This window comes from Mesocricetus auratus, unplaced genomic scaffold, assembly GCF_017639785.1.
Source record: "Mesocricetus auratus isolate SY011 unplaced genomic scaffold, BCM_Maur_2.0 Super-Scaffold_100038, whole genome shotgun sequence".
Taxonomy (NCBI): Eukaryota; Metazoa; Chordata; class Mammalia; order Rodentia; family Cricetidae; genus Mesocricetus; species Mesocricetus auratus.
This window is the reverse complement of record NW_024429216.1, coordinates 6,409,528-6,436,968: the sequence shown is the minus strand read 5'-3', so window position 1 is coordinate 6,436,968 and position 27,441 is coordinate 6,409,528. Positions and strand designations below refer to the sequence as shown.

At 51.7% G+C, this 27,441-nt stretch overlaps 1 protein-coding gene across 1 annotated transcript in view; it reads right to left on the bottom strand.

The window, feature by feature from the left end:
* Ryr1 (ryanodine receptor 1) overlaps nucleotides 1-27,441 on the bottom strand; it is a 126,929-nt gene that overhangs the window by 88,342 nt on the left and 11,146 nt on the right. The window contains 21 exon segments of the mRNA XM_040734565.1: nucleotides 390-522; nucleotides 2,876-3,270; nucleotides 7,696-7,904; nucleotides 8,003-8,177; nucleotides 10,526-10,728; nucleotides 12,204-12,511; nucleotides 13,915-13,998; nucleotides 15,015-15,118; nucleotides 15,262-15,366; nucleotides 16,408-16,624; nucleotides 17,226-17,418; nucleotides 18,287-18,528; nucleotides 18,633-18,766; nucleotides 19,565-19,683; nucleotides 19,769-19,864; nucleotides 19,945-20,080; nucleotides 24,561-24,756; nucleotides 25,120-25,241; nucleotides 25,977-26,141; nucleotides 26,320-26,476; nucleotides 26,947-27,021. Of these exon segments, the coding sequence (XP_040590499.1) occupies nucleotides 390-522; nucleotides 2,876-3,270; nucleotides 7,696-7,904; nucleotides 8,003-8,177; nucleotides 10,526-10,728; nucleotides 12,204-12,511; nucleotides 13,915-13,998; nucleotides 15,015-15,118; nucleotides 15,262-15,366; nucleotides 16,408-16,624; nucleotides 17,226-17,418; nucleotides 18,287-18,528; nucleotides 18,633-18,766; nucleotides 19,565-19,683; nucleotides 19,769-19,864; nucleotides 19,945-20,080; nucleotides 24,561-24,756; nucleotides 25,120-25,241; nucleotides 25,977-26,141; nucleotides 26,320-26,476; nucleotides 26,947-27,021 (3,568 nt within the window).

The window sequence follows — 27,441 nt, the reverse complement described above, 5'->3', positions numbered from 1 at the left end:
TAACAAATTATCTGAGGACTCAAACCATATTGGGATAACTACGGACTTTTACTCCCATGAATATACTAGAGTAGCTTTTTAAATTTCAAGTACTGTGTTTATATTATAGTTGGTCCCAAACGTTGAACTATATTGGCTAACCCTCTGTACTTTGGGGTCCCTAAGAATTATATTAGTTTGCCTTATAGCTTCATTGAGCACCCTGCCGTCTTCAGGTCACTAACTACATGAGCATCGGGGGTTCAAGGATTCTATCAGTGTGTTGTATCCACATTCTCTACCATCTATCCAGGTATCTCAACTGTAAGGACGACAGCACTGAACTGGAAATTTTGATGTTTCCCTATTGTGCTGAGGGGCCCCCAAAGTTGAGGGTTCTAGGTTCACACCGTGGTGGTGTTGAGAATGATCTCAGGGTCATCACGGTTGTCTGCGGGCACCACATCTCGAGGGAGTCGGGGAAGAGCAGGGGTGGTAGGTGGTTGGGTCATCATGGCGACCTTCTTGGCCTTGAATAAGAACCTGGAGGTCAGAGGAGACAGCCTGCCATGAGAAGCCACCCCTCAGCCCGGCCCCAGCGTTCCCATCAGACATCATGTTGTCCCGGTTAGACCCTTCTGACCCCAATAGCTTGCCTCTGGAGGGCAGGGGCTCCTGACCGGCCCAGCCCGTCAGGCACTGTGTGCTGCACTTGAGGGTGGCCGGCCACTCACACCTAAAGAGCGCTACTGACAGCTAAGTGTGGGGGGGCGCGAGCACTGGGCAGGCGAGACAAGGGAACTGGGAGTTCAAGGCCATCCTCAGCTGTGCAACCAGTTCAAGGCTCGCCTGGGCTATGTGAGAGCCTGTCTCAAAACCAAAACGACAATAAAAACAAAGCAAAATAAGGGGACACACAGTGGTTTCCCTAAGTCAATACTGGCCATCTATCTTCCTATCTCCCCACCCCCTCTGTATGTGTGCACTCTGTGTGTGTGTGTGTGTGTGTGTGTGTGTGTTCTCGTGTGGGTGCATGCATGTGAAGACCAGAAGACAACCTTGGGGGGTCCTCAGGAGGAGGTGACACCAACGTTGTTTTGTGAGACAGTGTGTCTTTTTTTCTTTTCTTTTTTTCTTTTCTTTCTTTCTTCCTCCCTCCCTCTTCCTTCTTCTTCTTCTTCTTTTTTTTTTTTTTTTTTTTTTTTTTTTGGTTTTTGGAGACAGGGTTTCTCTGTGGCTTTGGAGGCTGTCCTGGAACTAGCTCTTGTAGACCAGGCTGGCCTCGAACTCACAGAGATCCGCCTGCCTCTGCCTCCCAAATACTGGGATTAAAGGCGTGTGCCACCAACGTCCGGCTCTTTCTTTTTCTTTTGAGACAAGGGTGCTCCGTGTCTCCTTGGCTGTCCGAGGCAGTATCTTTTGCTAGCATGGAGTTCACTGGGTAGGCTAGGTTGGGTAGCCATAGAGTCATAGTAGCCTGCCTGTCTACACTTCCCTAGTCCTGGGGCTGCAAGCTCCTGCTGCCACCGCTGGCAATTCTGTGTGGGTTCTGGGATCAAACCGAAGCCTTGTGCTTTTAAGGCAAGCATCTTACTGGCTGAGCCATCCTCCCAGACCAGTTTAGGATTTTGTTTTGTTTTGTTGTTTTCATTGGTGTTTTCTGTTTGTTGTAGAGGCAGGGTCTCACTGCGTAACCCTGGTAGATCTGGATTCACTATGTGGCTCAGGCTGCCCTCAGGAGACCAGTCCTGCCTCTGCCTCGTAAGTGATGGGATTTCTGGTGTGCACCTCACTTGGTTTGTTTTAGTTTTCTGGGTTTTGGTTTTTGGAGACAGGATCTCTCTGTGAACAGTCCTGGCTGTCCTGGAACTCACTCTGTAGACCAGGCTGGACCCGAACTCACAGAGATCCATCTGCTTTTGCCTCCCAAGTGCTGGGATTAAAGGTGTGTGCCACCACCACCTGGCTAGCACTTGGCCTGTTCTTGAGGTAGGTTCTCTCTATGTAGCCTAGGCTGGCTTTGAACTTATGATTTTCCTGCCTTCACCTCCCAAGTGCTGGAGTTAACAGGTGAAGCCACCATGCCTGGTTAGCAAAGTCTTCATCGTGTACAGTCTTATATACTACAAGGTGTGTGGAATCTTCCAGCAACAGCCATCTCTAACTGTGACAGATACCAACAACACTTCATCATTCCCAAACAGCCTTCAGCAGACTGAATTGCACTGACGCCATTGTCATAACAGGGGAAAGCAGATCCCCTTTCAATCCTGTACCCCCTGAGGGTCTTCTTTGAAGTTAGTTCAGTTTGGGCTGTTTGTTTGGGTTGTGTTATTGTTTTTCGAAGGCAGGGTCTCACTGTGTAGCCCTGACTGGCCCAGAACTCACTACACAGACCAGGCTGCCCTCGAACTCAGAGACCCACCTCCCTAAGTGCTAGAGTTAAAGGTGTGTGCCACTATATCTGGCTAATGTTAGTTTGGGGGGCCACATTGGGGACACAGAATGGATCCCAACTAAGAAGACCACTCTGTGTCCACTTAGACATGGGGAGGGAGGGCAGAGTAAGCTCCAACAGGATAAGGAGGCTCCCCTCAGTGTACATGGATAATGACATCCATTGCGCACTTTGGGACCACCAGACACTCAGAGATAACAGCAATTTCCATGCTGCGCATGCAGTCAGGTTCTCAAATTTCACACTTTTGTGGAAATGACAGCATCGCTGGGAAATAACAACATTCTCCTGAGACAAGCTCTCCCAGTGTTCTGACCCCACTTAGCACATAAAGACCCCTTTGGGGGTACAAAGGAGACTTCTTAAATTATTGAGGTTGCATAATTGGGGATCCCAAAACAGACCCTGAGCCCCAGTCTGGGCCCAGTCTGGACTCACCCTCTCTTCTTGTTCTTCTCAGTGGTAGCATCTTTCTCATTCTCCGCCCTGGTGGGCTGGGCCTCTGTCCCAGCCTGGGCAGTACCTCCGGGTGCCCCCTCTTTGGCAGTTCCTTCTTTGCCCCCCTCGGCCTCCCCCCAGCCTCCAGCTGAGCGGCGAAGGTTGTCATAGTCAGTATCGGGTTCTGTTGCCCGGGCCTCATCTTCGGCAGGGGGCTGCAGGCCAGGGGATGCCAGGGGTGTGGCCCCTGCGGTGCAGCGGAAGTGCTGGTGGAACTGGACCGGAAGGCTTAGCCGGAGGAACAGCATCTCCACCAGGCTGTTCTGCGAGCCCCAGGTGCGGTGCGTCAGGCGGAGGCAGGGAGGTGTATCCACCGTGCCGTCCATGCGGGCCACCTTGGAGGAAGGGAGGAAGCTCAGAGTCAGGCTTGTGAGCTAGACCAGACCTCTGGTCCTAAACATGGTTACGTGCAAAGTCCCTATTGGGGATCTGTGTGGGTATCATCCAAAGACGCCCTCTCCTCTGGGCGAATGGGGCTTGGCTGTGAAACGCTCTCAGCCTTGTGCTAAGCTCTGAGCCTCTTAAAGAGTACCAGCTTGGTCCCATACCGGCATCACTTGTTGGAGGAATTTCAGAACCTACCTATGCACTCCAGAGTAAGACACCCACATATGCAGTCAATGCACAGCTCCACCATGCATGCATGCATCCCACATGCTTCATCCGTCTGCCCATCACGTGCCCATGAGCTCACCCCTGTACACACACACATACATCACACAGTCATGTGAACATCACCATTCTTCCCTGCATCCATTCACCATCCATCTGTCCATGGATTATCTGCCCATCCGTGCATCACCTATCCATACTACAAATATCTCAGGAGCACCTGCTGTGTGCCAGGCCCTGTTCTAGGGGCTAGAAACACATCAGTGGACACAATGAGGAGTCCCTAGGGGGAACGCTGCAGAGAGAAGAGCTCAGAAGGGTCAGAGATGTAGAGACTCCCCAGACGAAAAAACATGACGCTCAGAGATATGAACATCATAATGGCGTGGCATCATGACGGATCGTTACGGATTGAACACAGGGTGAACTCTTGTGCACCCAGTACCATAGAAATGGTCCTAGGTTCCTGGGAACCACCTGGCCAGTCTGGCTTTAAAAAGGGGGACAGGATCAAAAGGGTCCTGTGTGCTGTGTGCTCAAGATAGACTTTCACGGAATGTGTGTGTGTGTGTGTGTGTGTGTGTGTGTGTGTGTGTGTGTGTGTGTGTGTGTGTGTTGCTGGAGATGGAACTGGGCCTTGTGAATGCTAGAGCATATGATGTACCTCTGGGCTGCATTCCAGCTCTTGGATTTATGAGACAGGGCCTTACCATGTAGCCCAAGCTAGCCTTAAAGTGTTGATACTCCTGCTTCAGCCTCCTGAGTGCTGGGTCCCAGGCTGTGCCACCAGCCCAGGCTTCTCATAGATTTTCTAGAGACTGACCCACAGGCAGCAGAAGTGGAGTTGATCTCTCCAAGTACCAAATCCTTACTCGGTCCTGTGTTCCTTAATATTTGGAGAATTCCAGCACTCGGGAGGCAGAGGCAGGCAGATCTCTGTGAGTTCGAGGCCAACTTGGTCTATAAAGCAAGTTCTAGGACAGGCTCAAAAGCTACAGACAGAGCCCGTCTTCAAAAACAAAAACAAAAATCTGGAGAATCCACCCAAACTCTGCCTACACAACCCATTTTCCCCACATCTCTTTCCCTCCTTCCTCTGGAACCCTCCTTTGCCATTGTTCCCTGGCAACAAAAGACTCCTTCCTTGACATAAGTGTGAAGACACCAGCAGTGTCTCTACTTTACTCTTTTCCCATAACAGACTTCTCAATCTGTCACACCACAGACCAGCTTGGCCTGCTCTGGAACGTTCTATGAGTGGACTCCCACAGCCTGTGCTCTCCTGTGCTTGACTTCTCTCGCTCTGCGCTGTGTTTGCGAGATCCATCCAGGTGGCTCTGGGCGTTTTGGCCTCTTCATTCTCACTGCTGTAACACTCAGTTGTCTGCGTTGGCCCTGCTCTCTGGCAGAGGCACATTCACACTCCTTCCCCTCCCGTCACATCCTCTCTGACCATTCGGGCTCCACTATCACTCCTGGCATCTCTTGCCAACAGGGATGCCTTTCCAGAACTCTGGTCTCAGTTAGACATGCCCTACGAAAAAAATCTTCTATAGCCTTAGTTCTAAAATGTCTCCCCCACATCACTGATGGTGTCGGTACTGGAAGTAGAGGTGATGTTGATGGAGGAGATGGTGGAGGTGATGGAGATGGTGGGTTTCTTTGTGTGCTGGTTTGTTTTTTAATTAGTGTCTTGCTGTGTAGCCCTATCTAGTCTGGAACTCTATATAGACAAGGCTGACTACAAACTCAAAGAGATTCGCCTGCCTCTGCCTCCAAAGTGCTGGGATTAAAGTCATATGAGACCACACTCTGCTAGGTTTGGTTTTGTTGTGTGTGTGTGTGTGTGTGTGTGTGTGTGTGTTTTGCTTATGAAACAGGGTCCCACATAGCCCAGGCTGACTTCAACTTTCCTATGCAGACAAAGATGACCTTGACCGTCTGAACTCCCCGTGCTGAGGGAACGGGCACGCAGTGCCAAGGATGGTTTTGTTGTTGTGTTTGATCACTTATTAATTACAGAGAGGAAAACAGCAGCTCGACAGGGGAGCAATCTGACAGACTCCGATCAATTAAGCAGTCACAGTCAGCAGTCAGCAGAGCTGTGTAGGAATGTTCAAGCCTGAACTGAATGGTTCCTTGTGAGAAATGGCACAGCGTTTACATCTAACTCACACACACCCTCCATACGCCATTTCCTTGCTCTTTCTGGTGCTGGTGATCAAACGTTGTTGTTGTTTTTGTTTTTTTGTATGAGTGCTGTATCTGCATGAACTCCTGTGTGCCAGGAGAAAACACTAGATCTCATAACAGATGGTTGTGAGCCACCTGGGAATTGAACTCAGGACCTCTGGAAGAGCAGAACACATGGAACATGGTACAGACTGCAATAAACTGTAGCAAGCTCCGGGCTGGAGACGTGAGAGAACTCAGCAGTTAAGAGCACACGGGCTGCTCTTCCAGAAGAGCTGGGTTTGACCCCCAGCCTCCACGCGGTGGCTCCCAGCCATCTGTAACCCCACTTCCGGGGGATCTAGCACCTTCTGTAGGCACCAGGCACATATGAGGTGCACAGACATCCAAGCGGGCAAAACACCCATACATATAGAATAATCGGATTAAAATAAAAACAAAAAGGAAATAGCAACCTCATACAATGAAAGGAACAATGTAACTTCTGCGATATATCTATATAACACACACACACACCATGATCCTGGTTATAATAAAATAGCTCCCAAACCTAAATTGAAGGACATTTTACAAAACCTTGACATGTAGTCTTCAAAAAACGTCCAACTCAGGACTGCAGAGATGGTGCTATAGTTAAGAGCACCAGCTGATCTTGCAGAGGACCCAGGTTCTAATCCTAGCACCCACTGGAAGCTCACAAACTTCCGTAACTCTAGTTCCATGTGATCTGATGCCCACTTCTGACCTCCACAGGTGCCAGGCACACATATGGTACAGAAATATGCAACCAGGCAAAACATTCATACAAATAAAATAAAATAAATCTTTAAAAATAAAAAGCCAGGCAATGGTGGTGCACACCTTTAATCCCAGCACTCAGGAGGCAGAGGCCGGCGGATCTCTGTGAGTTCGAGGCCAATCTGGTCTACAGAGCGAGTTCCAGGACAATCAGGGTTACACAGAGAAACCCTGTATTGATCCCCCTCAATGTATTTAAAGACAGGAGAACATCAGGAATGTTCTACACAGAGACCTACGGATCATGTGAACCCGCAGTGGATCCTGGTCCAGGAAGTTAGAAGTGGGAAAGTATTGCCTCAACTGGACAAATTTAAATACAGGCTGCTGGGATTGGGCCACAGTGTGCCAGTGTTTGACCCCCTGAGAGCCACCATTGTCCTGCATGCTCCCTGCACATGCCATGGCTGAAGAAATGCACACTGCTGTGTGTCCAGGTGAAGAGTCACAATGTCCCAAGTAGTCACAATGTCCCTCCTTTGCCTCTTCCTACCCAGCCTTTGTTTTGAGACAGGGTCTCATGTCACCCAGACCTCAAACTCTCTATGTGGCCAAAGACGGCCTTGACCCTCCGCCTTAGGCTCCCAAGTTCTAGGACAACAGGATTGTGCCACCACTGGGGTCACTTAATCGTGATTTTCTTTGCGCTCCTCTCTTGTTTAACAGATGAAAAGGAGAAGTTGTCTGTGGAAGCTGTACTTTCAAAGGCAACCCTAGGAGCCCATTATGCTGCTACTTCCTCCTATGACGTTTATGCATAGAAGAGACAGAGAGAAGGGAATTGTGAAAAGAAGAATGGAGACGGTACACAAATTATAAGATGCTATTCTAGGGGTGGGACATGTATTTCAGCAGTAGAGCCCCTGCCTAGAATCCCCCAGTGAGGGGCTGGGGGTGTGGCTCAGTGGTAGAGCCCCTGCCTAGAATCCCCCAGTGAGGGGCTGGGGGTGGCTCAGTAGTAGAACCACTGCCTAGCATGTGCAAGGCCCTAGGTTCAATCCCTAGAACCACGACAAAAGAGAAAAAAGAAGATATGTTATCTATCATGCACCATGCCCTATATTTGAGCCTTGGCAGCACATCATCATAATCATCATCATAATAATAATAATAACAACAACAATAATAATAATAATGTGAATGGGGCCAATTCTTACCTCATAGTGGGGGTGCTCAAGGGGCACAGGCTCAAACTGAGGAAGGCTCTTGCTAAACCAGGTGGTAACTGGGCGTTGCATGTTGATGGCAAATGGCTCAAAGCCTTCCTGAAGGCCACAGATGGCAAAAAAACGCAGGGAGCTCACATCCTGGCCCAGGTTCAGGTGACCCACCTGACCAGGTCCCAAGCTGCAGACTGGCAGGAAGCCTGGGGGAAAGGGACGAATGGGTGGGGTCAGTGGGTGCCCACGGGAAGATGGGAGACCTCGAGGCAGGAAGACCATGTAACGAGGTCGCGGCTCTCACCGTCTCCAATCTCGATGTCACGGAAGGCTGTCTCCGAGCCTGAGTCAGACATGAGGACCTCGCCATTGAGGGTGAAGATAATGGTGTTCTCTGTGAGATCGATCATGCAGCCCACAACGTCACCTGGCTGCCAGGGGCGTCCGAATGGCTCACTGCCCAGGTGCCAGCGCTGGCCCTGCGAGGAGAAGCCAGAAACACACGATGGAGACACACAAATAACCAGAGACAACGGGCAGCTGGGAGACACACACAGCATCAGCTTCAGAGCGTGTGAGACAGAGCCAACCCCCCATCGTCTTCACATTTGCAGCCATGAACCTTGAAATTGTCCTCACTAATCTACACCCCATTCCTGCTACCTGCTTCCTGCTGTTGTGCCCCGAGGCAGGGGCATGCAGACTACCAAGGTGGTACTGTAGGACTTAGGGCAGAAGTAAGTGAAGGCAGAGAGAGAAAACTGAGCCTATGAACCCCTAGGTCTATATATAGAAAATTACAGGCCAGCTAGAGCTACACAATGAGACCTTGTCTCAAAACAAAACAAAAAACAAAACAACAACAACAACAACAACAAAAAAACCAATGATACGGATGGAGGAGAAGGTTGGTACAGGGCTGGATGGGAGACGGGATGGAGAGTTGAGGGTCCACGCCATGTGATGGAGGGAAGAAAGTGGGAGGAGGTGCAGACACAAATGATGGGTGCACAGATGGAGTGGATGGGTAGAACTATGGAGGGATACAGAGGAAGACGGAGACTGTTGGGCACAGGGATTCATGCCTGCAGTCCCAGCACTCGGGAGACTGAGCAGGAGAATTACGAGTTTGATGCGAGCCTGGGCTAAACAGTTTCAAGTCAGCCAGGGGTCTACATCAAGACCTGTCTTAAAAACAAAACGCTGAGCATGGTGGTGCAGACTTTTAATCCCAGCACTTGGGTGGCAGAGGCAGGAGGATCTCAGTGAGTTTAGAGTCAGCTTGGTCTACATAGTGAGTTCCAGGCCAGTCAGGGCTATGTACAAAGATTCTATCTAAAAAAAAAAATGCATAGATGGATGATGGTGAATAGGATGGATGGGTGGGTGGGTGGATGGGTGGATGGGTGGGTGGATGGATGGGTGGGTGGATGGATGGATGGGTGGGTGGATGGATGGGTGGGTGGGTGGATGGATGGATGGGTGGGTGGTTGAATGGATGAGTGGGTGGATGGATGGGTGGGTGGGTGGATGGATGGATGGATGGATGGGTGGGTGGGTGGATGGATGGATGGGTGGTTGAATGGATGGGTGGGTGGATGGATGGGTGGGTGGGTGGATGGATGGATGGGTGGGTGGGTGGATGGATGGATGGGTGGGTGGATGGATGGATGGATGGATGGGTGGATGGATGGATGGGTGGATGGGTGGGTGGATGGATGGGTGGGTGGATGGATGGATGGGTGGGTGGGTGGATGGATGGATGGGTGGGTGGATGGGTGGATGGGTGGGTGGATGGATGGGTGGGTGGATGGATGGGTGGGTGGGTGGATGGATGGGTGGGTGGGTGGATGGATGGGTGGGTGGATGGATGGGTGGGTGGGTGGATGGATGGGTGGGTGGATGGATGGATGGGTGGGTGGGTGGATGGATGGGTGGGTGGATGGGTGGGTGGGTGGATGGATGGGTGGGTGGATGGATGGATGGATGGGTGAGTGGATGGATGGATGGATGGGTGGGTGGATGGATGGGTGGGTGGATGGGTGGATGGGTGGGTGGATGGATGGATGGGTGGGTGGATGGATGGGTGGGTGGGTGGATGGATGGATGGATGGGTGGGTGGGTGGGTGGGTGGATGGGTGAGTGGATGGATGGATGGATGGGTGGGTGGATGGATGGGTGGGTGGATGGGTGGATGGGTGGGTGGATGGGTGAGTGGATGGATGGATGGATGGGTGGGTGGATGGATGGGTGGGTGGATGGGTGGATGGGTGGGTGGATGGATGGATAGGTGGGTGGATGGATGAGTGGGTGGATGGGTGGATGGGTGGGTGGATGGGTGGATGGGTGGATGGATGGATGGATGGGTGGGTGGATGGATGGGTGGGTGGATGGGTGGATGGGTGGGTGGATGGATGGGTGGATGGGTGAGTGGATGGATGGATGGATGGGTGGGTGGATGGATGGGTGGGTGGATGGGTGGATGGGTGGGTGGATGGATGGGTGGGTGGGTGGGTGGGTGGATGGGTGAGTGGATGGATGGATGGATGGGTGGGTGGATGGATGGGTGGGTGGATGGGTGGATGGGTGGGTGGATGGATGGGTGGGTGGATGGGTGGATGGATGGGTGGATGGGTGGATGGGTGGGTGGGTGGGTGGATGGATGGATGGGTGGGTGGGTGGGTGGGTGGATGGTGAAAGCATGCATGGATAACAGTATGGTAGATGCATGGATCAATGAGTATTTAGACACAAACAGACAAAACTAGAATGTATAACTAGGAGAAACCACAGGGCCTGAGAGCTCGGAGACCAGGGAGGTACCCACTCGATGCCCATTGAAGACATAGGCCAAATCATCGGCTCCCAGCTCTACATCAGGTCTCAGCTCAGGCCTTGCCCAGCCCACACGCATCTCTCCTGTGGTGACTGCTTCGAACTCAAAGTACCAGCGGCCGCTCTGGACTGCATAGGACTTCTCCGCCCGGAAGATGCGGGCCCGGTCCCCACGAGACTGGCTGTCCACCTGACCTACAGAGGAGGCAAGGCAGAGTTAGAGAGGTTGGCAGGAAGTGAATCCAGGGATGTCAAAGGGAGAGGAGAGATCAGAAAAGCTGAGGTCTTCACACTGTCTCCGAGTTTTTTGGTTTTTTGTTTTGTTTTGAGACAAGGTCTCATTGTGTAGCTCTAGCTGGCCTGTAATTTTTTATATATCGGCCAGGCTGGCCTTGAACTCACAGATCTTACCAGGCTCTGACTCTGGAGGGCTGGGATTAAAACCACCATGCCCAGCATCATTGTTTTGAACGTGTAGCTACTGGTAGATTTCCCATGCTCCAGAGGGTCCCACACCTATACATACATGACCAGCGCTCGATGGACTTAGTAACTTGTCAAGAAAATAAAAGGGGACATGAAGTTGGGGGAAAGGAGAACATCAGGGAGTTAGGGGGGTGTTGGAGCATGGATGTGACCTTATTTCATTGTATATGTGTATAAAAGTCTCAAGAACAAAGACAACCTATGGCAGGCATGGTGGCACAGACCTTCAGTCCCAGCAATCAGGAGACGAGAGGCGAGAGGATCTCTGCGGGTTCAAGGCCAGCCTCAGCTGTACATGTTGGAGGCTCACCTGACCTACCTGTGCTACACAAGACACCATTTTGAAAATAATAATAGTCACAGCCAGGCATGGTAATGCATCCCTATAATCCCAGTGCATAGGGGGCTGAGGCAGGAGACTCAGGATCTTGACACTAGCCTGGATTACATAATGAGCACCAGGCTAGCTTCAGCTATTGAGACCCTTCCTCAAAATACAAAAAAATAAATAAATAAAGTGTGCAGAAAAGAAGGAAGAGGGAGAGCCGGGCGTTGGTGGCCCACGCCTTTAAACCCAGCACTCGGGAGGCAGAGGCAGGCGGATCTCTGTGAGTTCGAGACCAGCCTGGTCTACAAGAGCTAGTTCCAGGACAGCCTCCAAAGCCACAGAGAAACCCTGTCTCGAAAAACAAAAAACAACAAAAAACAAAAAAAAAAAAAAAAAAAAAAAAAAAAAACAAAAGAAGGAAGAGGGAGGGAGAGATTGGGGACAATGGTCAGCCATAGGGTCAAGCCTTGGTTTGGGAACTGGTGAAAGATCAAGTTACAGCTAGGGGTTAGAAACTCACTCATGGTTCCTTGTTTGAGTGGCATCATGTTACGACTATACCCAGGGGCTGAGGTTAAAGGCTCAATGTGGAGGTCAGCACTCCCAGAGCACATGGCGCGGTCCCGCAGCTCAACACTGTGGTCCTGGCCCACAGACACACTGAGGCGGGTCAGGGCCAGTGCTCAGACTGGGGCCAAGACAGGCCTGATGGGTAAAGGTCGTGGTTGCGGGGAAGGGCCAGTGTTTCCCAACCTTCTGATCAGTTCACTCAGTGTTGAAGATTGGAAATGTCAACCACTTGAGGCTGATTGGGTCATGGGTCAGCTCATGGGTGGAGACAGAGGTTGGCACTCACTGGGCTCCTGGTCGGGTGGCTCAATGTTGTAGCCATAGCCCAGCAGGGTGCGCACAGCCTGGCAGAGACTGTCCCGATTGCTGCGCTTGGTGGCCTCATCCAGCAGGCGGTAGGGCACGAGGCGAGGGTTCCTGCGTGCAGGGATGTCCTGCACGCCACTATAGCTCCAGCCCTGCGCCACACGGTCCCTCGCCCAAACGTTGTGCCCATTCTCCGCCAGCCGATCCACCAGGGTTGTCTGCGCAGGCGTCAGCCTCACGTGACTCAGGTCCAGCGGAGCCGGCTTGTATCCGTTGCTCATCATATACCTGCAGATAGGAGAGTTCCACTGTGTAACCCTGGCTGGCCTGGAACTCGCCGTGTAGACCGGTCTGGCTTTGAACCCACAGAGATCTGCCTCCTGAGTACTGGAATTAAAGGTGTGCACCACCCACACTGGGCTGGCTGTGGAATCTTGGCCTGTCCCAGGACCCTAAGATCTTAAGCCCTGTTACTTTTTTTGTGTGTGTTCATGATATGATATGTGTGGGGTGGGGATTGGGTATGTGCACATGGAGGTCACGTTTGTGGAGCCAGTTCTCTCCTTCCACCTTTCTGTGGTTCCGGGGATTGAACTCAGGTCATCAGGCTTGCACAGCAAGAGACCTTCCCTATAGGGCTCAGCACTACTGACCTCTGTGACCCCTTCACTTTTTAAAAATTAATATATTTTTATATTTTTATTTGTGTGTGTGTGTGTGTGTGTAGAGAGAGAGAGAGAGAGAGAGAGAGAGAGAGAGAGAGAGAGAGAGAGTCTTTGACCTAAACGGGACATCAGCTCCCATGGAACTGGAGGTATCTGTGAACCTCCATGTGGCTGCTGGGAACTAAACCTGGGAAGAGCAGTCAGTGCTCTGAAACACTGAGCTACACCAGCAAGACCCCTTTATCCTGACACTGGAAGTTTTGCCTTTGCTCCTTTGGGGGTTTGTGGCTGTTTTTAGGATGAGGAAGTCTCACTACATAGCCCATATGACCCCAAACTCACAGATCTTCTGTCTCAGTCTCTGGAAAGCTGGAATGACAAGTGTCACCACCACACCCAGTTTGGGGACTCTGACTCTGATACCACACTTTGTGGTTTCTCGTCTCTAGCTTTGGGAGCCGCCATGTGGGTGCTGGGAATTGAGCTCAGGTCCTCTGGAAGAGCAGCCAGTGCTCTTAACCTCTGAGCCACCTCTCCAGCTCATGTTTTGTTTTGTTTTTTGAGACAGGGTTTCTCTGTGAAACAGTCCAGGCTGTCCTGGAGCCCGCTCTGTAGACCAGGCTGGTCTCGAACTCACAGAAATCTGCTGCCTCTGCCTCTTGAGTGCTGGGATTAAAGGCGTGCGCCACCAACGCCCGGCATGAACTCAGGGTTTCCATCCCCTCGCCCATCGTCCTAGAACTCACAGCTCCAGCAACCACTGGCTTCCCACCTTCTGCTTCTGACCTTGGACTCCACCTTAGATTTCCCAGGACATATCCTGCACCTCTGGTTCAGTCTCTGTCTCTGGAACTCCTAATTCCTCAATCCTGGACACGCACTTCTCACCCAAAGGCCCTGAGCCCTGAGCCTGCAGACTGTACCCTAACCCTGAACTCTCACCTGTGACCTCAGCCTCACCTCATGGCTCTTTGGTCTCTTTAGACCTCACTATGAATCCTTTCCCCCGGGGCCACCCACACTCACGTCTTGGGGAGTTTTGTCTTCTTCAGGTTGTCCTCAGCCTTCTCATCAGCCATGCCCACGTGGCAGCCCAGGGCCAGCAGAGTCCTGAGCAGGGGAACGGGACAAGGTCACAGCCCAGAGAGCTCCCTGCCCCCATCACCTGTGCTGCGTCTTTCTCTCTGTGGCCACTGCGGTCTGCATGCCCTCTCTTTGGGTCTCACTGACGTCTGTCTGTCCGAGTATCTTCGTCTCCATGTCTCCTTGATTATGGTCAGTTTTCCCTGAATACTTCTTTCTGTCCCTTTCCAAGTCTATCTGTCCCGCCCTATGACTTCCTGCCTCCCCTCCCACTGGTTGTGCCAGTGTCTTACTGTGTCACTGCTTGCTCGAGAGTCTCGCTGTGTCACGGGGCTACTGTCAAAGTCTTGGGCTCCAGCCATCCTCATGGCTCAGCCTCTTAGGATCTGGGATGGTGGAGCACACATCACCACCCCTGCCTTTCTCTTGTATGCTGTTTCTCTTTTCCTTCTCTGTGACCGCATCTGCCTCGGATACTGTCTGTGCACACATTTGCATGTGCACGTATGTACACACGCATGTACACACGCACGCACGCACATGTGTGTGGAGGCCACAGGTCAGTGTCAGATGTCTTTCCTCACCCATTTTCTTCCTTATTTTTTGAGTCAAGATCTCTTACCTAAAGTCCACCAACTGGGTCCACTGGCTGGCTGTTAAGCTGCCGGGCTCCTCCCCAGTGCTGGGATCATGGGTACACACCACCACACATGGCTTTGTATGTGGAGATCTAAACCCTGACCCTTGTGCAGCAAGCACTCTACTGACTGAGCTGTCTCTCCAGCCTCCTCATATGCTTTTCCTTATTTACTTATTTATTCTATGCTGGACATGTAATCGAGGACCTTGTGCATGCCCAAAAAGCATTCCAGCACGGAGCCACACCCCCAGCCCCGCACTGGTGGATCCCAGGCAAGCAGCCCACTACTGACCCACCCATCCCGCCCCTCTGGCTTCCTTCCTCCCAGTCTCTGCCTCTGTCTCCCCTTTGCCCCCTCCCGGTCATCAGTCATTCTTACACCCTGCTCCCCCAACCCTCTCACTTGAGCGTCTCCCCTGACATCTGCAAGTTGTAATTCCTCTCAGGCTCTGGCAAGCTGTGGAAGTCCACAAGACATGGATGTAGCCTCTTGTTATCATCCCGGACCTAGAGAAACACGGGGCTCAGTCTTTGGGCGCCCCATCGCCCCTGCCTGCCCCACCCATCTCCCACCTGCGACTTGTACCCCGAAGTCCAGGTCCCGATCCTCTCTACAGTCCTTGCCCCGCCCCCTCAGAGTCTGGGCTCACCGGACCGTATGTCCATCCCTGCTCAATGCGAGTCAGTGCCCAGAGTTCATGAATGTTCTCCGCCAGCTTCTCCCGAATCCGCTCCAGGTGAGGAGGCAAGACGATCTGGGGACAGGGGACATTTGTGAGATCCTATGGCACCTCCACTGTGACCTCCTTTCTCGATGATATGAATGAGCCCAGGCTAGCCTCCTCCCCCAGCAGCGATACTCCAACACCCTGTTTGCACACTTCACCTTGACTAGAAAGGTAAAATCCAGAGGAGCAGGAATGCGGCAGCATCATAGTTAAGGGGCACCTGGGGACAGGCCCATGTGCCCTTGTGGACTGGGAACTCCTTAGATACAGGGTTTGGACTGCTCTAGCCATTGGGCTTCCAGCACCACCCAACCAGAGCCAGAGTCAGATCCAGAAAACTGCTCAAAGAAACACTGGCTAAAAGAGCAGTTATTTCTTTCTCTCTATAAAGACAGCGATGAGAGTCTTATCAAGAGTTCTACACACACTGGTGAGACTGGAACCCAGAGCTTCATACATCAGGCACTTGACCTACATTGCTGAACCACACACACCCCAAGCTGCTTACTAGGGGATTCTAGGCAGGGGCTCTACCACTGAGCCACACCCCTGGCCCCCCACTGGGGGATTCTAGGCAGGGGCTCTACCACCAAGCCACACCCCCAGCCCCTCACTGGGGGATTCTAGGCAGGAGCTCTATCACTGAGCCACACTCCCAGCCCCTCACTGGGGGATTCTAGGCAGGTGCTCTACCGCTGAGTTCTTGCCTCAAAGTTCCTGCCTTGAGGCCTCGTCCTGACTTTCCTTACTTAGGAATTGTAGTGTAGAAGTGTAAGCTGAAATAAACCCTTTCCTTTCCAAGTTTCTTTCAGTCAGTGTTTTATCACAGCACTAGAAGAAGCCTAAGATAACATAAAAACAAATAATTTTTTGTTTGTTTTCGAGACAGGGTTTCTCTGTAGCTTTGGAACCTGTCCTGGAACTCACTCTGTAGACCAGGCTGGCCTCAAACTCACGGAGATCCTCCTGCCTCTGCCTCCCAAGTGCTGCGGATTAAAGGTGCGTGCCATAAACAATTTTTTAAGTAAATGTTTAGAAGAAAGAATATCCTTGTGGAGCAGGCTGTACCTGGATGGTGTCCACAGGACAGGGCACAAAGTCCAAGTGTGAGAGGCAGCGGCTGGGGCCCACCAGGTGCGGCCCCCGAGGCCCTTCCCGACGGTACTCCTTGATGGGCTGGAGATGGAGTCGTTCCCGGGGGAGCACAGCTTCGTGGCATGGAGCATAGCCGGGTGGGGGCAGGAACTTGAATTCACCGTGGCGGCCACCCAGGAGGAATCGCACTCTGGGAGAGAAGAATGAGCATCGTGGGGGACGAAGGAGGGAGCTTGCAGTTAGTGGGGGGCATGGGAGCAACACTGGGGTCAGTGGAATGTTCTCGGGGATGTGAGGACCCTGAGCAGTCTTGGGTTTCCCTAGGGTCACAGAAGTCATTCAGGAGTGACTTAAATTCTGCCATCATCACAAAAGAAACAGGATTTCCATTGAATGAGAATTCAGAGGATTGAGGGTGCTTGGAAAGTTCTAGACCATTGATGGCACTTGAGGCCACTGGGGTGTCAAACAGGATCTTAGATTACTTTAAAGTCACTGGAAGAGAGTCTTGGGTCATTGAGACATCTCTGTGGGAGTCCGAAGTCATTATAATATCATTGTGAAATTCTAGGGTTACTTGGAGGTCCCTGAAAGGACACAGGAATCAGAGACCACTGGGGTCACACTGGGGTCATGGAGACCTTCATGTAGGGAGGGGTTCTGGCCCCATCAATCAGTCATGAAGCAGGCTACTCTGTCCCTGCCTTTCAGGAGGACAAATTTTGATTGGAGAAACCAAGTGGAGTGGTTCCCAGACTGGGACGGACAGTGGGGCAGGGAGGGGTCCTCACTTGATGCCAGCTGAGAAGCTCACGACAGGGAAAAAGAGCCCATCGAGGTTGAAGGATTCGAAAACGCCCTGCACGGGGCAGCCATTGATACGGAAGGAGATGGATGGTACACTGAGGTCCAGGCAGCAGCTGACCACATCCTCCGGGGCCAGGAGGTGCTGTCCTGGAGAAGTCACCGGGCGTGCCACATGCCCTGCAAAAAGTCACCAGAGGGTCAAGGGTCATAGGTTCCACGAAAGCAATTTTAGTGGGACAAGGGATCCTGTGGGGACCCAATATTAGAATGTGTAAGAACAAAGGTTCCCATGGATTGCCCTAAAATTAAGAACTGACATCAGGGTTCCTGGGAGATATACATTAAGATGTTAGTCTTCCTAGAGTTTGAATTCTGAAAACTTTGAGGTTATAAATCAAAGGTCAGAGGTCATAACAATCAGTGCAGTCTTCTGGGATCACCCCTGTGGGGTCAGAACTTTGAGGATAAAAGAGGAAACAGGAGAAGGCCAGAATTCTGAAAGTTCTAGAGTTAGGGTGAAATAAGAGGTTAGAAATCAAAAGTTTGCCTCTTGTGGGAGTCAGGATTCTTTTATTATTATTATTATCATCATTATCATCATCATTACTATTACTGGCTTTTTGTTGTTGTTTTTAATCACTTGGTTGATTTATTTATTATGAATACAACATCCTTCCTCCATGTATGGATGCGCATTCCAGAAGAGGGCACCAGATCTCGTTACAGATGGTTGTGAGCCACCATGTGGTTGCTGGGAATTGAACTCAGGACCTCTGGAAGAGCAGTCAGTGCTCTTAACCTCTAAGCCATCTCTCCAGCCCCTATTACTAGCTTTTTGAGACAGGGTTTCTCTGTGTAGTCTTGGCCGTCCTGGAACTCACTCTGTAGACCAAGCTGGCCTTGAACTCACAGAGATCCACCTGCCTCTACCTCGTGAGTGCTGGGATTAAAGGTGTGTGCTTAAACCCCAAAATGGGCCATCAGAATCTTGGAAACTCTGGGGCCAACGGTCAAGGGTGAGAATCCCCTGGGAGGGTATAGATACCTGTCCAGAGATGCAGTCCATCAAAGCCGTAAGAATAGAGGTCATCGCCAACCCCATTGCCGCCCCAGCCCTCGCCGCCTCCAGGGTAGGGGCTGTAGCCCTCGCTGAGGGCCCAACCCACCCGCAGGTGAGTGGCCTGAGCCGTCAGAAACGGGGCCACCTCGTCCACCATCACTTCAAAGTACCATTTGCCGTACTGCGTGGAGCCCTCTGCCCGGCCCACAAAGATGTTGGGTCGGATGCTGCGGAGAGACAGGACAGGGGGATGGAGAGGCAAGCCAGGCAGGGGACCCGGGCTCAAGCCTGAGGTCAGGGCCGAGGCCAGAGCCGACGGGAAGGGCCCCACCTGGTGACATAGTTGATGAGGTTTGTCTGCAGGAGGAGTTCTCGGCCCGGGAGCAAGTTCTCCGTAATGAGATCCTGGTTAGAGCGCACGGCCACACCATTGCACACACACAGTGAGCATAGCACATCCAGGACCTGGAAGGCAAGTTCAGACGTCAAGGAGAGTGAGGCTAGCCGGGCGTTGGGGTGGCCCCCCACGCCTTTAATCCCAGCACATGCGAGGCAGAGGCAGGCGGATCTCTGTGAATTCCAGGCCAGCCTGGTCTATACAGTGAGTTCCAGGACAGCTGGGGCTATACAGTGAGTGAGACCCTATCTAAAAAAAATAAATGAAAATAAAGAAGGAAAGAGTGGGTACCTGAGTGGGAAGGCAAGGATAGTGTATCCAGATAGAACACCCTGCTTGGGAGGATGGGGTGAGAAAGGTCAGGGGTCAAGGAGGAAGGTCAAAGGTCGAAGAGGCTGGGGGTGGTCCTCGTGAGTTGGGATAAGGCATCATTAGGTGTAAGAAATTAGAGACTGGGGCGGTGAAGGAAGAGGTCAAGGACAGAGCGTAAGGTCAACTAGAGTTTCAGGAGTCTAGGTGAGATTTGGGATTAGCAGGGGTTCTAAACTTTGGCCTTCACGGGCCAAATGGGGGATGTAACTGTGTGAACTTGTTTGAAATTGTACAGTGGGCACTGATAGGGCCTGCAGCAAACTGTAAAACCAATCTGCCACCCACTGACGGCTGCAAAACATCCATTTCGGAGACCCAACTAAGTATATCCGAGGTGCAGAACCCACTGAAGAGCCGTGGATTTGAGACCCTCCAGTCGGGATGGAAGGGCATTGAAACTAAGCGAACGATAAGATAAAAGGGAGGATTCCCGGGACCGCGGGGAATGGTCAGGGCTCCGGAGTCTGGGTTAGCAGTCAGGGATGAAGGCCAACCTTGTGATTCCGCCCATGCTTGTCTAGGAGGGAGATGATGGACTTGATGTGGTTCTCCTGGATGATGTTCAGAACCTCGGGACTCTCAATCAGGACGCAGTACAGCACTTCCAGTATGCCTGCCGGGTGCCCACGGGAGAGGTGAGGGGCGTGGCCTCTCCTCCCCACCCTCCCACGCCCACTCCCCGTCCTGGGTTCTCCTACCAGAGGAGGCCTCCAGACGATCCAACTTGCTGACCAGCCAATCCAAGTTCGTGGAGAAGAGGGCACAGTTGGTGCGATTACCACGAATCAGAGAAGCTGGAGAGGGCATGAGGGTGAGACCTATCAGGACGGGGTCTCTGGCTGCTCCCGGGGAAGTCAGCTCTGAGTGTCCTTACCTAGGAGTTCATACAGCAGGTTCACAATCTCTTTCCAAGATTCAGCTGCCTCCTCTCCTGCAAATTCGGCAAAGTGGGCAGCAGTGGTGTAGACGTTGAGGCGGTCAATGCAGTTCAGGACCAGGGAGAGCATCCCCTGGGGTAAAGAGATGAAGGGGTTACCGCAGGAGTCCCAGGCCCACAATTCGTTGTCCTTCCTGGATTTACTAAGTCCTGTCCCTGCAATAGGCAATGATTATGTTCCCAGCTTCCTTAGCTCCCGTCTCCATTCAGTCTCTTCTTCCTTCCTCTCCTTCTTGACTCACCATTAAGACTGAATCTGTGCCTCTGTAATCTATAGTTTTCTCCCCATTTTACTTGGCTTCAAACACCCTACTCCTGGTTGTAATTTGAACCAGTTCACTTTACCACCTACTATAAGAGTTTTTTTTTCACTCTCTCCCCTCTGACATTTTTTAATTATTATTTTTCGAGACCGGGTTTCTCTGTGTAGCTTTGTAGACTAAGCTGCCCTCAAACTCAGAGATCTGCCTGCCTCTGCCTCCCTAGTGCTGGAATTAAAGGCATGCACCACCACCAGGCTCCCCTCTGACATCTTAATGTTTACTTTTTCTTCTTTTAGAGTGATTTATTTTTATTTTTATTTTTGGAGACAGGGATTCACTATGTAGCCCTGGCTGGCCTGGAACTCACTGTATAGACCAAGCTGGATTCACACTCATACAGATTCACCTGCCTCTGCCTCCAGAATTTTGACCTTAAAGGTGTGCACTAACATGACCGCCTATTTTGAATTTTTTTTTTTTTTTGGTTTTTACGAGACAGGGTTTCTCTGTATTGTTTTGGAGGCTATCGGTCCAGCCTGGCCTCGAACTCACAGAGATCCGCCTGCCTCTGCCTCCCGAGTGCTGGGATTAAAGGCATGCGCCACCACCGCCCGGCCTATTTTGAATTTTATGAATGTGTATGTTGCACAAGCGGCTTGCCTGTGTGTGTGTGTGTGTGTGTGTTCTATGTCTATGCCTGGTGCCTGTAGAAATCAGAAGAGGAAACTGAATCCCCTAGATTGGAGTTACATGTAGTTGTAATCTGCTGTGTAGGTAATAGGAACTGAACCCAACTCTTCTGAAAGGGCAGCAAATGCTGCTGTCTCTCCAGCCCCTATTCTGGGTATTTTATTTATTCGTGTGTGTGTGTGTGTGTGTGTGTGTGTGTGTGTGTGTGTGAGAGAGAGAGAGAGAGAGAGAGAGAGAGAGAGAGAGAGAGAGAGAGAGAGAGAATGCACATATATACACCTATGTGTGTGCATGGAGGCCAAAGTACAATTTTTACCTCTTTAGAGACAGCGTTTCCCATTGGCCTGGAGCTCATCAATCAGGCTACACTGGCTACCCATCAAGCCTTGGGGATCTACTTGTCTCTGCCTCCCCAGTGCTGGGACAAAAGTGCCTACGGATTCTGAGAATCTACCTCAGTTTCTCATGCACTTTAACTGGCAGAGCTCTCTCTCCAGCCCTTTTACTGTGAAATCTAACACACACACACAGAAAAGTCTATAGAGTGTGTACAACCAATTTTCATTATTCACAGTAACATTCTGTAAAATCACATGAACAATGAATTATCAACTATTGGATCATTACTCATAGCAAAAATATAGGGGATTCCTGGTAATGTCTGGATAAATATAGTTTCATTTGTCTATTTGAAAGAGGGACTCATCCTGTAGTCCAGGCTGACCTGGAATTGATGGCACTCCTCATAGTCAACTTCCCAAGTGCTGACAATACAAGTATGAGCCTCCACACCTGACGCCACACCATAAATTTTTGGAAACAGGATCTTGTTGTTAAGCCGGGCTGGACTTGGTAGTTACTGTGTGGGGTAGGCTGGATTGCTTATGGCAATCTCTCTATCCCTGCCTCCCAAAGCCTGGTGAGTCACCACCCCTGCCTTAAAACTTTTATTTTTAGGGGCTAGAGAGATGGCTCAGCAGTTAAGAGCACCGACTGATCTTTGAAAGGACCTGGGTTCAATTCCCAGCTGTCTGTAACTCCAGTTCCAGAACTTCCGACCCGCTCACACAGACACACATGCAGGCAAAACACCAATGCACATGAAATACATTATAGTTTTGTTTTATTTTTTAAAAGATGGAGTCATGAGCCCAGTGGTGGTGGCGCACACCTTTAATCCCAGCACTTGGGAGACAGAGGCAGGTGGATCTCTGTGAATTTGAGGACATCCTGGTCTACAGAGTGAGTTCCAACACAGCCTGGGCTGTGTTTCGAAAAACCAACTCCCCCGCCCCCACAGCCAAAAAAAGATGGAATCATGGCTGGAAATGTATCCCAAGTTTAGCACCACAAAAAGTGAACATAGTAGCACACACTTGTAACTCCAGCAACTAAGGGGTGGGAGGAGAAGGAACAGGGCATCCTTGGCTACTGCAAGTTAATGGCTAGTCAAGGGAAAGACAGAGAGACAGAGTATATTTGTTATGTGGCTCAGGATAGCCCTCAAATGGCTTTCACCTTCCCACGTAGCTGGGACTGTGGGTGTGAGCTACTGTGCTGAGTTTCTGAACACTTGAGTGAGTTAGTGTGTACCCTTGCCTTATGTGTATTCCTATATAAAGAAACAATCATAATATAGTGTCTTATTGAGTAATAGCAAACTCAGAGCTAATAGCATTATATTGATGCCTGGGTGGAACTTGTCTTTCCTGTGCTTAAGAGTTACAGGTAGAGGGGCTGGTGAGATGCTTCAGAGGTTAAGAGCATTGGCTGCTCTTCCAGAGATCCTGAGTTCAATTCCCAGCAACCACATGGTGGCTCACAACCATCTGTAATGAGATATAGTGCCCTCTTCTGGCAGGTAGACATGCAGGCAGAACACTGTATACATAATAAATGAGTAAATTGATCCTTTTAAAAAAGAATTACAGAGGGCTGGAGAGATGGCTCAGCGGTTAAGAGCACTGATTGTTCTTCCAGAGGTCCTGAGTTCAATTCCCAGCAAACACATGGTGGCTCACAACCACCTGTAATGAGATCTGGTGCCCTCTGCTGGCATGCAGGCAGAAGACTGTATACACAATAAATAAATAAAATATAAAAAAAAAAAGAATTACAGACAGAGTCAGGTAGTGGTGGCTCACACCTTTAATCCTCACACTTGGGAGGCAGAGGTGCAGATTTACATAGAGAAACCCCATATTAAAGGGGAAAAAATAATTCTGGGTGGTACCTGAAAATCATTTTGTTTGCATTTTGAGAGGTGTGTGTGTGTGTGTGTATGTGTGAGTGTGTGCGTGTGTGATATGTATTTGTTTGGGTGCAGGTGTGCATTCTTGTTCCTGTGGAGACTGGAAGTCAACTTCTGGAGCCTTTGGTTTTGGTTTCTGCAGACGGAATTTCTCTGTGTAGCCATGGCTGTCCTGGAACTCGCTCTGTAGACCAGGCTATCGTCAAACTCAGAGATCTGCCTGCCTCTGCCTCCCAAGTGCTGGGACTAAAGGCGTGCGCCACCACCTGGCAACTTTTAGGGTCTCCTATGATGACTTTCCATCTTTTTCTTGTTTGTTTTTTGTGTTAAGGACAGGGTCTCATTATGCAGCCCTGACTGGCCTGAAACTTGTTGAATAGCCCAGGCTGGCCTTGAACTTACAGAGATCCGCCCACTTCTGCCTTCCAAGTGCTGTGATTAAAGGTGTGCATCATCACGCTCAGCCATTTTTTTTAAGGTTTACTTTATTACTTTTAAGTCTATATACATGCGTGAGGGTTGTGCCTGTGACTGCAGGTGCCTGGGAGGCCAGAGGCGTCGGATCCCTCTGGAGCTGGAGGTCAGGAGTTTTAGAGCCACTGGGCGTGGGTACCGGGAACTGAACTTGGGTCCTGCTAAAGCGGTACCTGCTCTACGGAGCCATCGCTCCAGCCCCCACCTTACTTTTGTGAGATTGGGTCTCTCACTGAACCCCCTATCTGTATTGGGATCTAGGGATCCTGTGTATACTGCACCAATCCCCACCCTGGCGGTACTTTTGTTTCTGCTACTGTTATCCTTCCTCCTCATCGGAGAGGAGCCAGGCGCTCAGAATAGACACATTGCCCACCACTGAGGCAGCCGAGCCCTGACCTCAGTCCAGCCTCTTGCCCCAGCCCTCTCCACTTCTCCCACTCTGGCAGAGCTGAGCGGCCCACACCTCTTCCCTTCTTCTTCTAAGAGATGACTAGCACCCCACCGCAATAATGTCCCGGATGTATCAAGATCAGCCTACGCCCCACTCCGGTTATGCTCTCTCACCCAGAAACCCTGGATCCAGTAGACCCAGAAGCAGGAAGCCCCATCTTGTGGAGCCTCTGATTTAACTCCAGGCCAGATTATCTAGTCCTCACCCTGTTTCACACGGCTCCGCCCCCTGCCTCCCTTATTCCCGCCCTCCCCCGAGGCCCCGCCCATCAACGCCGCCCGCCCCCTCCTTGAGGCCCGGCCCATCACTTTCCTAAAGGCCCCGCCCTCCCTTGAGCTCCTCCCAGACCCCGCCCCTCTCTAGGCCCCAGCCTCCCGCCAGGCCCCGCCCCTCCGGCCCCGCCCTCCACGCCTGGCTCCACCTCCTCCTGGAAGAGGCTCTGTCGGTTGCGCAGGCTGCGGAGCTTGGTCTGCTTCTCCTCATGCTGCAGCTCCTCCGAAGGCGGCTCGAAGTAGCCGATGAGGTCCTGTAGGCTCAGGATGACGCCCTCGATGGGCAGCGCTGACCCAGCCGGTGGCCCCGAGCCCCGCGGCTTCCCGCTGAAGCTGTCGAGACCCCTGTGGGGACCCCAGTGCTCAGGCAGGGCTGGAAGCACCCACCCCACCCTGCGCTGGACTCCCACGGGCTTCGATTTCATGGAGGGCAGAGAAACAGAAGCAAGGCTTGGCCCGAGGTCACACAGAGCCTATAACGGAGCCGGGACTGACATGGGCTCCTGCGTGGCAGGCACCAGGGATAGTGGAAGTAGTCAGGACTGGGGATGGCCAGTCAAGGGTCTGGGTACCGGTGTGAGAGTTAGGTGATGGAAGGTCGTGCGTGCCGAGGTCAAGGTTGTGGAAGTCAGAGGTCTCTGATGAGCGACTATGACATTTCTCGGGTGCGTAAGTGCGGGGAGCCCGGCAGGGGGCGGGCAGGCTTACTTTATGAACTGGTTGTACAAGCCCGCTGTGCTGTATATCATTCGGGCAGCCTGGGACTCCTCCTGCTGGCATCGGGTCAGTGACAGTGCATCATCCATGTGGCCTTCCTGGTGCAGCATGGCCTAGATGTGCGCACACAGAGAGGTCAGGAAGGGTGGCCACCTGACCTATGGGGTGCCGGGAATAGAACCTGGGCCTCATGAATGCTAGGCTAGTCTTGCATCAAGCGAGCTACAGCCCTAGCCCTCTTCCTTCGTTCCTTCCTTCCTTCTTTCCTTCCTTCCTTCCTTCCTTCGTTCCTTCCTTCCTTCTTTCCTTCCTTCCTTCCTTCCTTCCTCCCTCCCTCCCTCCCTCTCTCACTCTCTCTCTCTCTCTTTCTTTCTTTCTTTTTTTCCGGTCTTTTGAAACAGGGTTTTACTGTGTAGTCCAGGTTGACGTCAAATTACAATTCCCTGTCAGCCCCTAGAGTGCTACGGTAACTGGTGTGAGACACCACACCCTGTCCATCATTTATGAAGATTATTTTCAGCCTGTTATCACTTGGAAGGTTTTTGTGGGGAGTGCACAGGTGGCAGTCAAGAAACCGGAAGGAGGCAGACCCTGCTTTCACCACATGGGTCCTAGGGCTCGAACTCAAGGCCCCAGGCTTGGCAGCAAATATGTTCTAATCACTGAGCCATCTTGCCAGCCCTTAGTGTTGGCTTTCTCTCTGTGTGTATGGCTTTCTAGTCTCTATTTCTGTGTGTCTTTATCTCTGCCCACACACACACACACACACACACACACACACACACATACACACACGCACACACACGTGCACGCACACACACACACCCTCACCCTTTCCAGGAGCCCACCTTCTTCTTGAGCACGCCAAGCCTCAGGGCCTTGGGGTCCGGTGCAGCATAGGTGAGCCACAGGCCTGAGGCCACGTGCTGGACAAAGCAGAGGGACTCTCCATACTTGATCTCAGGGGGCCCCATGCCCTCCACATCTCTCTTGGGAGCTACATCCAGCTTCTCCTGCGGGCACAAGGGACAGGCATCAGCCTCCTCTGCCTGATGCTGTGGAGACCCCAAGCAAGAACCCAAGAGGAGTGGGACCCAAGGCTGCAGATGAGGAAGGGCATGTCGCCCCCCTACACACACACACACACACACACAAACACACACACACACATGCGCGCACACACACACCAACCTTGGAGATGCGGAAGCAAAAGGAAGTGGCTTTGGTGTGAGCCTTGCTGGCGTCAACCACCACAAGGCCTTGGTCCTCAGTGAGCGCAAGGTACCGCCCCGTGGTCACATGCCTGATTCGCAGAGGCTGGCCCCATCGGAGGTGGCTTCCACTCCAGCTGGGGAAGGTGACAGTGGGGAGAATCAGAATCAGAGGACCCCTTCCTAGGAGCCATTAACATCATAGTCTTGTTTTGAAACTCCTCAAGCATTCTCTCTTCTAGGGCTCCCTAGATCTTTCCTGGGGCCCCTGGCTCTTTCTTAGAACTCTCTCCTCCCTGCTCGGTAGCTCCAGTCCCCTTGCCAGTCCTTGAACCTTCCTCAGAGCCCCTCAGCTGCCTCCAGGGCCCTAGCCTGGCAAGCTTTCTGCGTTCGAATTTTCACGAAGAATCCAAATCTCTTCCTCAGGAACGTCCCCCATGCCCCAAGGGCTTTTCCTCTAGGGTTCCAGGATACCTGAGGACCTCAACCTCTCTGAGGCTCTCTAGGTTGTCCCCCAAACCTTCCAGTATCTTCCTCAGATCTCCTTGAAGACCCTTTCTCCCTTCCCAGGCCCCAGTGGGAGTTCCCAACCTCTTCCCCACCGAACCTGATTCTCAGCGGCTCTAGCCTCCAAAGGGAGCGGGCGTGAGTGCACACAGGCCCTCCCTCGTAGTAGACAAGTCTAGGGACGTAGGAGACAACAAGATCAGGAATGCAGATGCCAGTCCCCAACCCTGTTACTAACAGCCCATCTGGGGAAGGTGGTCCCCTGTCTGTGGGACTACTAGGACTGACAGAGGCTTTGGGGGAGGGGGAGCCCAGTGGACAGAAGTTAGGTCACTGGAATATTAGCACCTTGGTCTTTCCACTTTCAGTATTGTGTCCTCAAATGTTACAAGGTGAAACCAACCTCTGCCACATACTGTCACCGTGATATACTATGTCACCAATGACCTAAAGTAATAGGGTCAAGCAGCCATAGACTGCCACCATGGGCCAAAAGAACCTTTTACTTAGTAAGGCGATGTCCTCGGGTATTTTGTCATAGCAACAGAAAGCTTAAAAGCACAGAGTGCCCAACCAATCTTTTCTTCCCACCCAC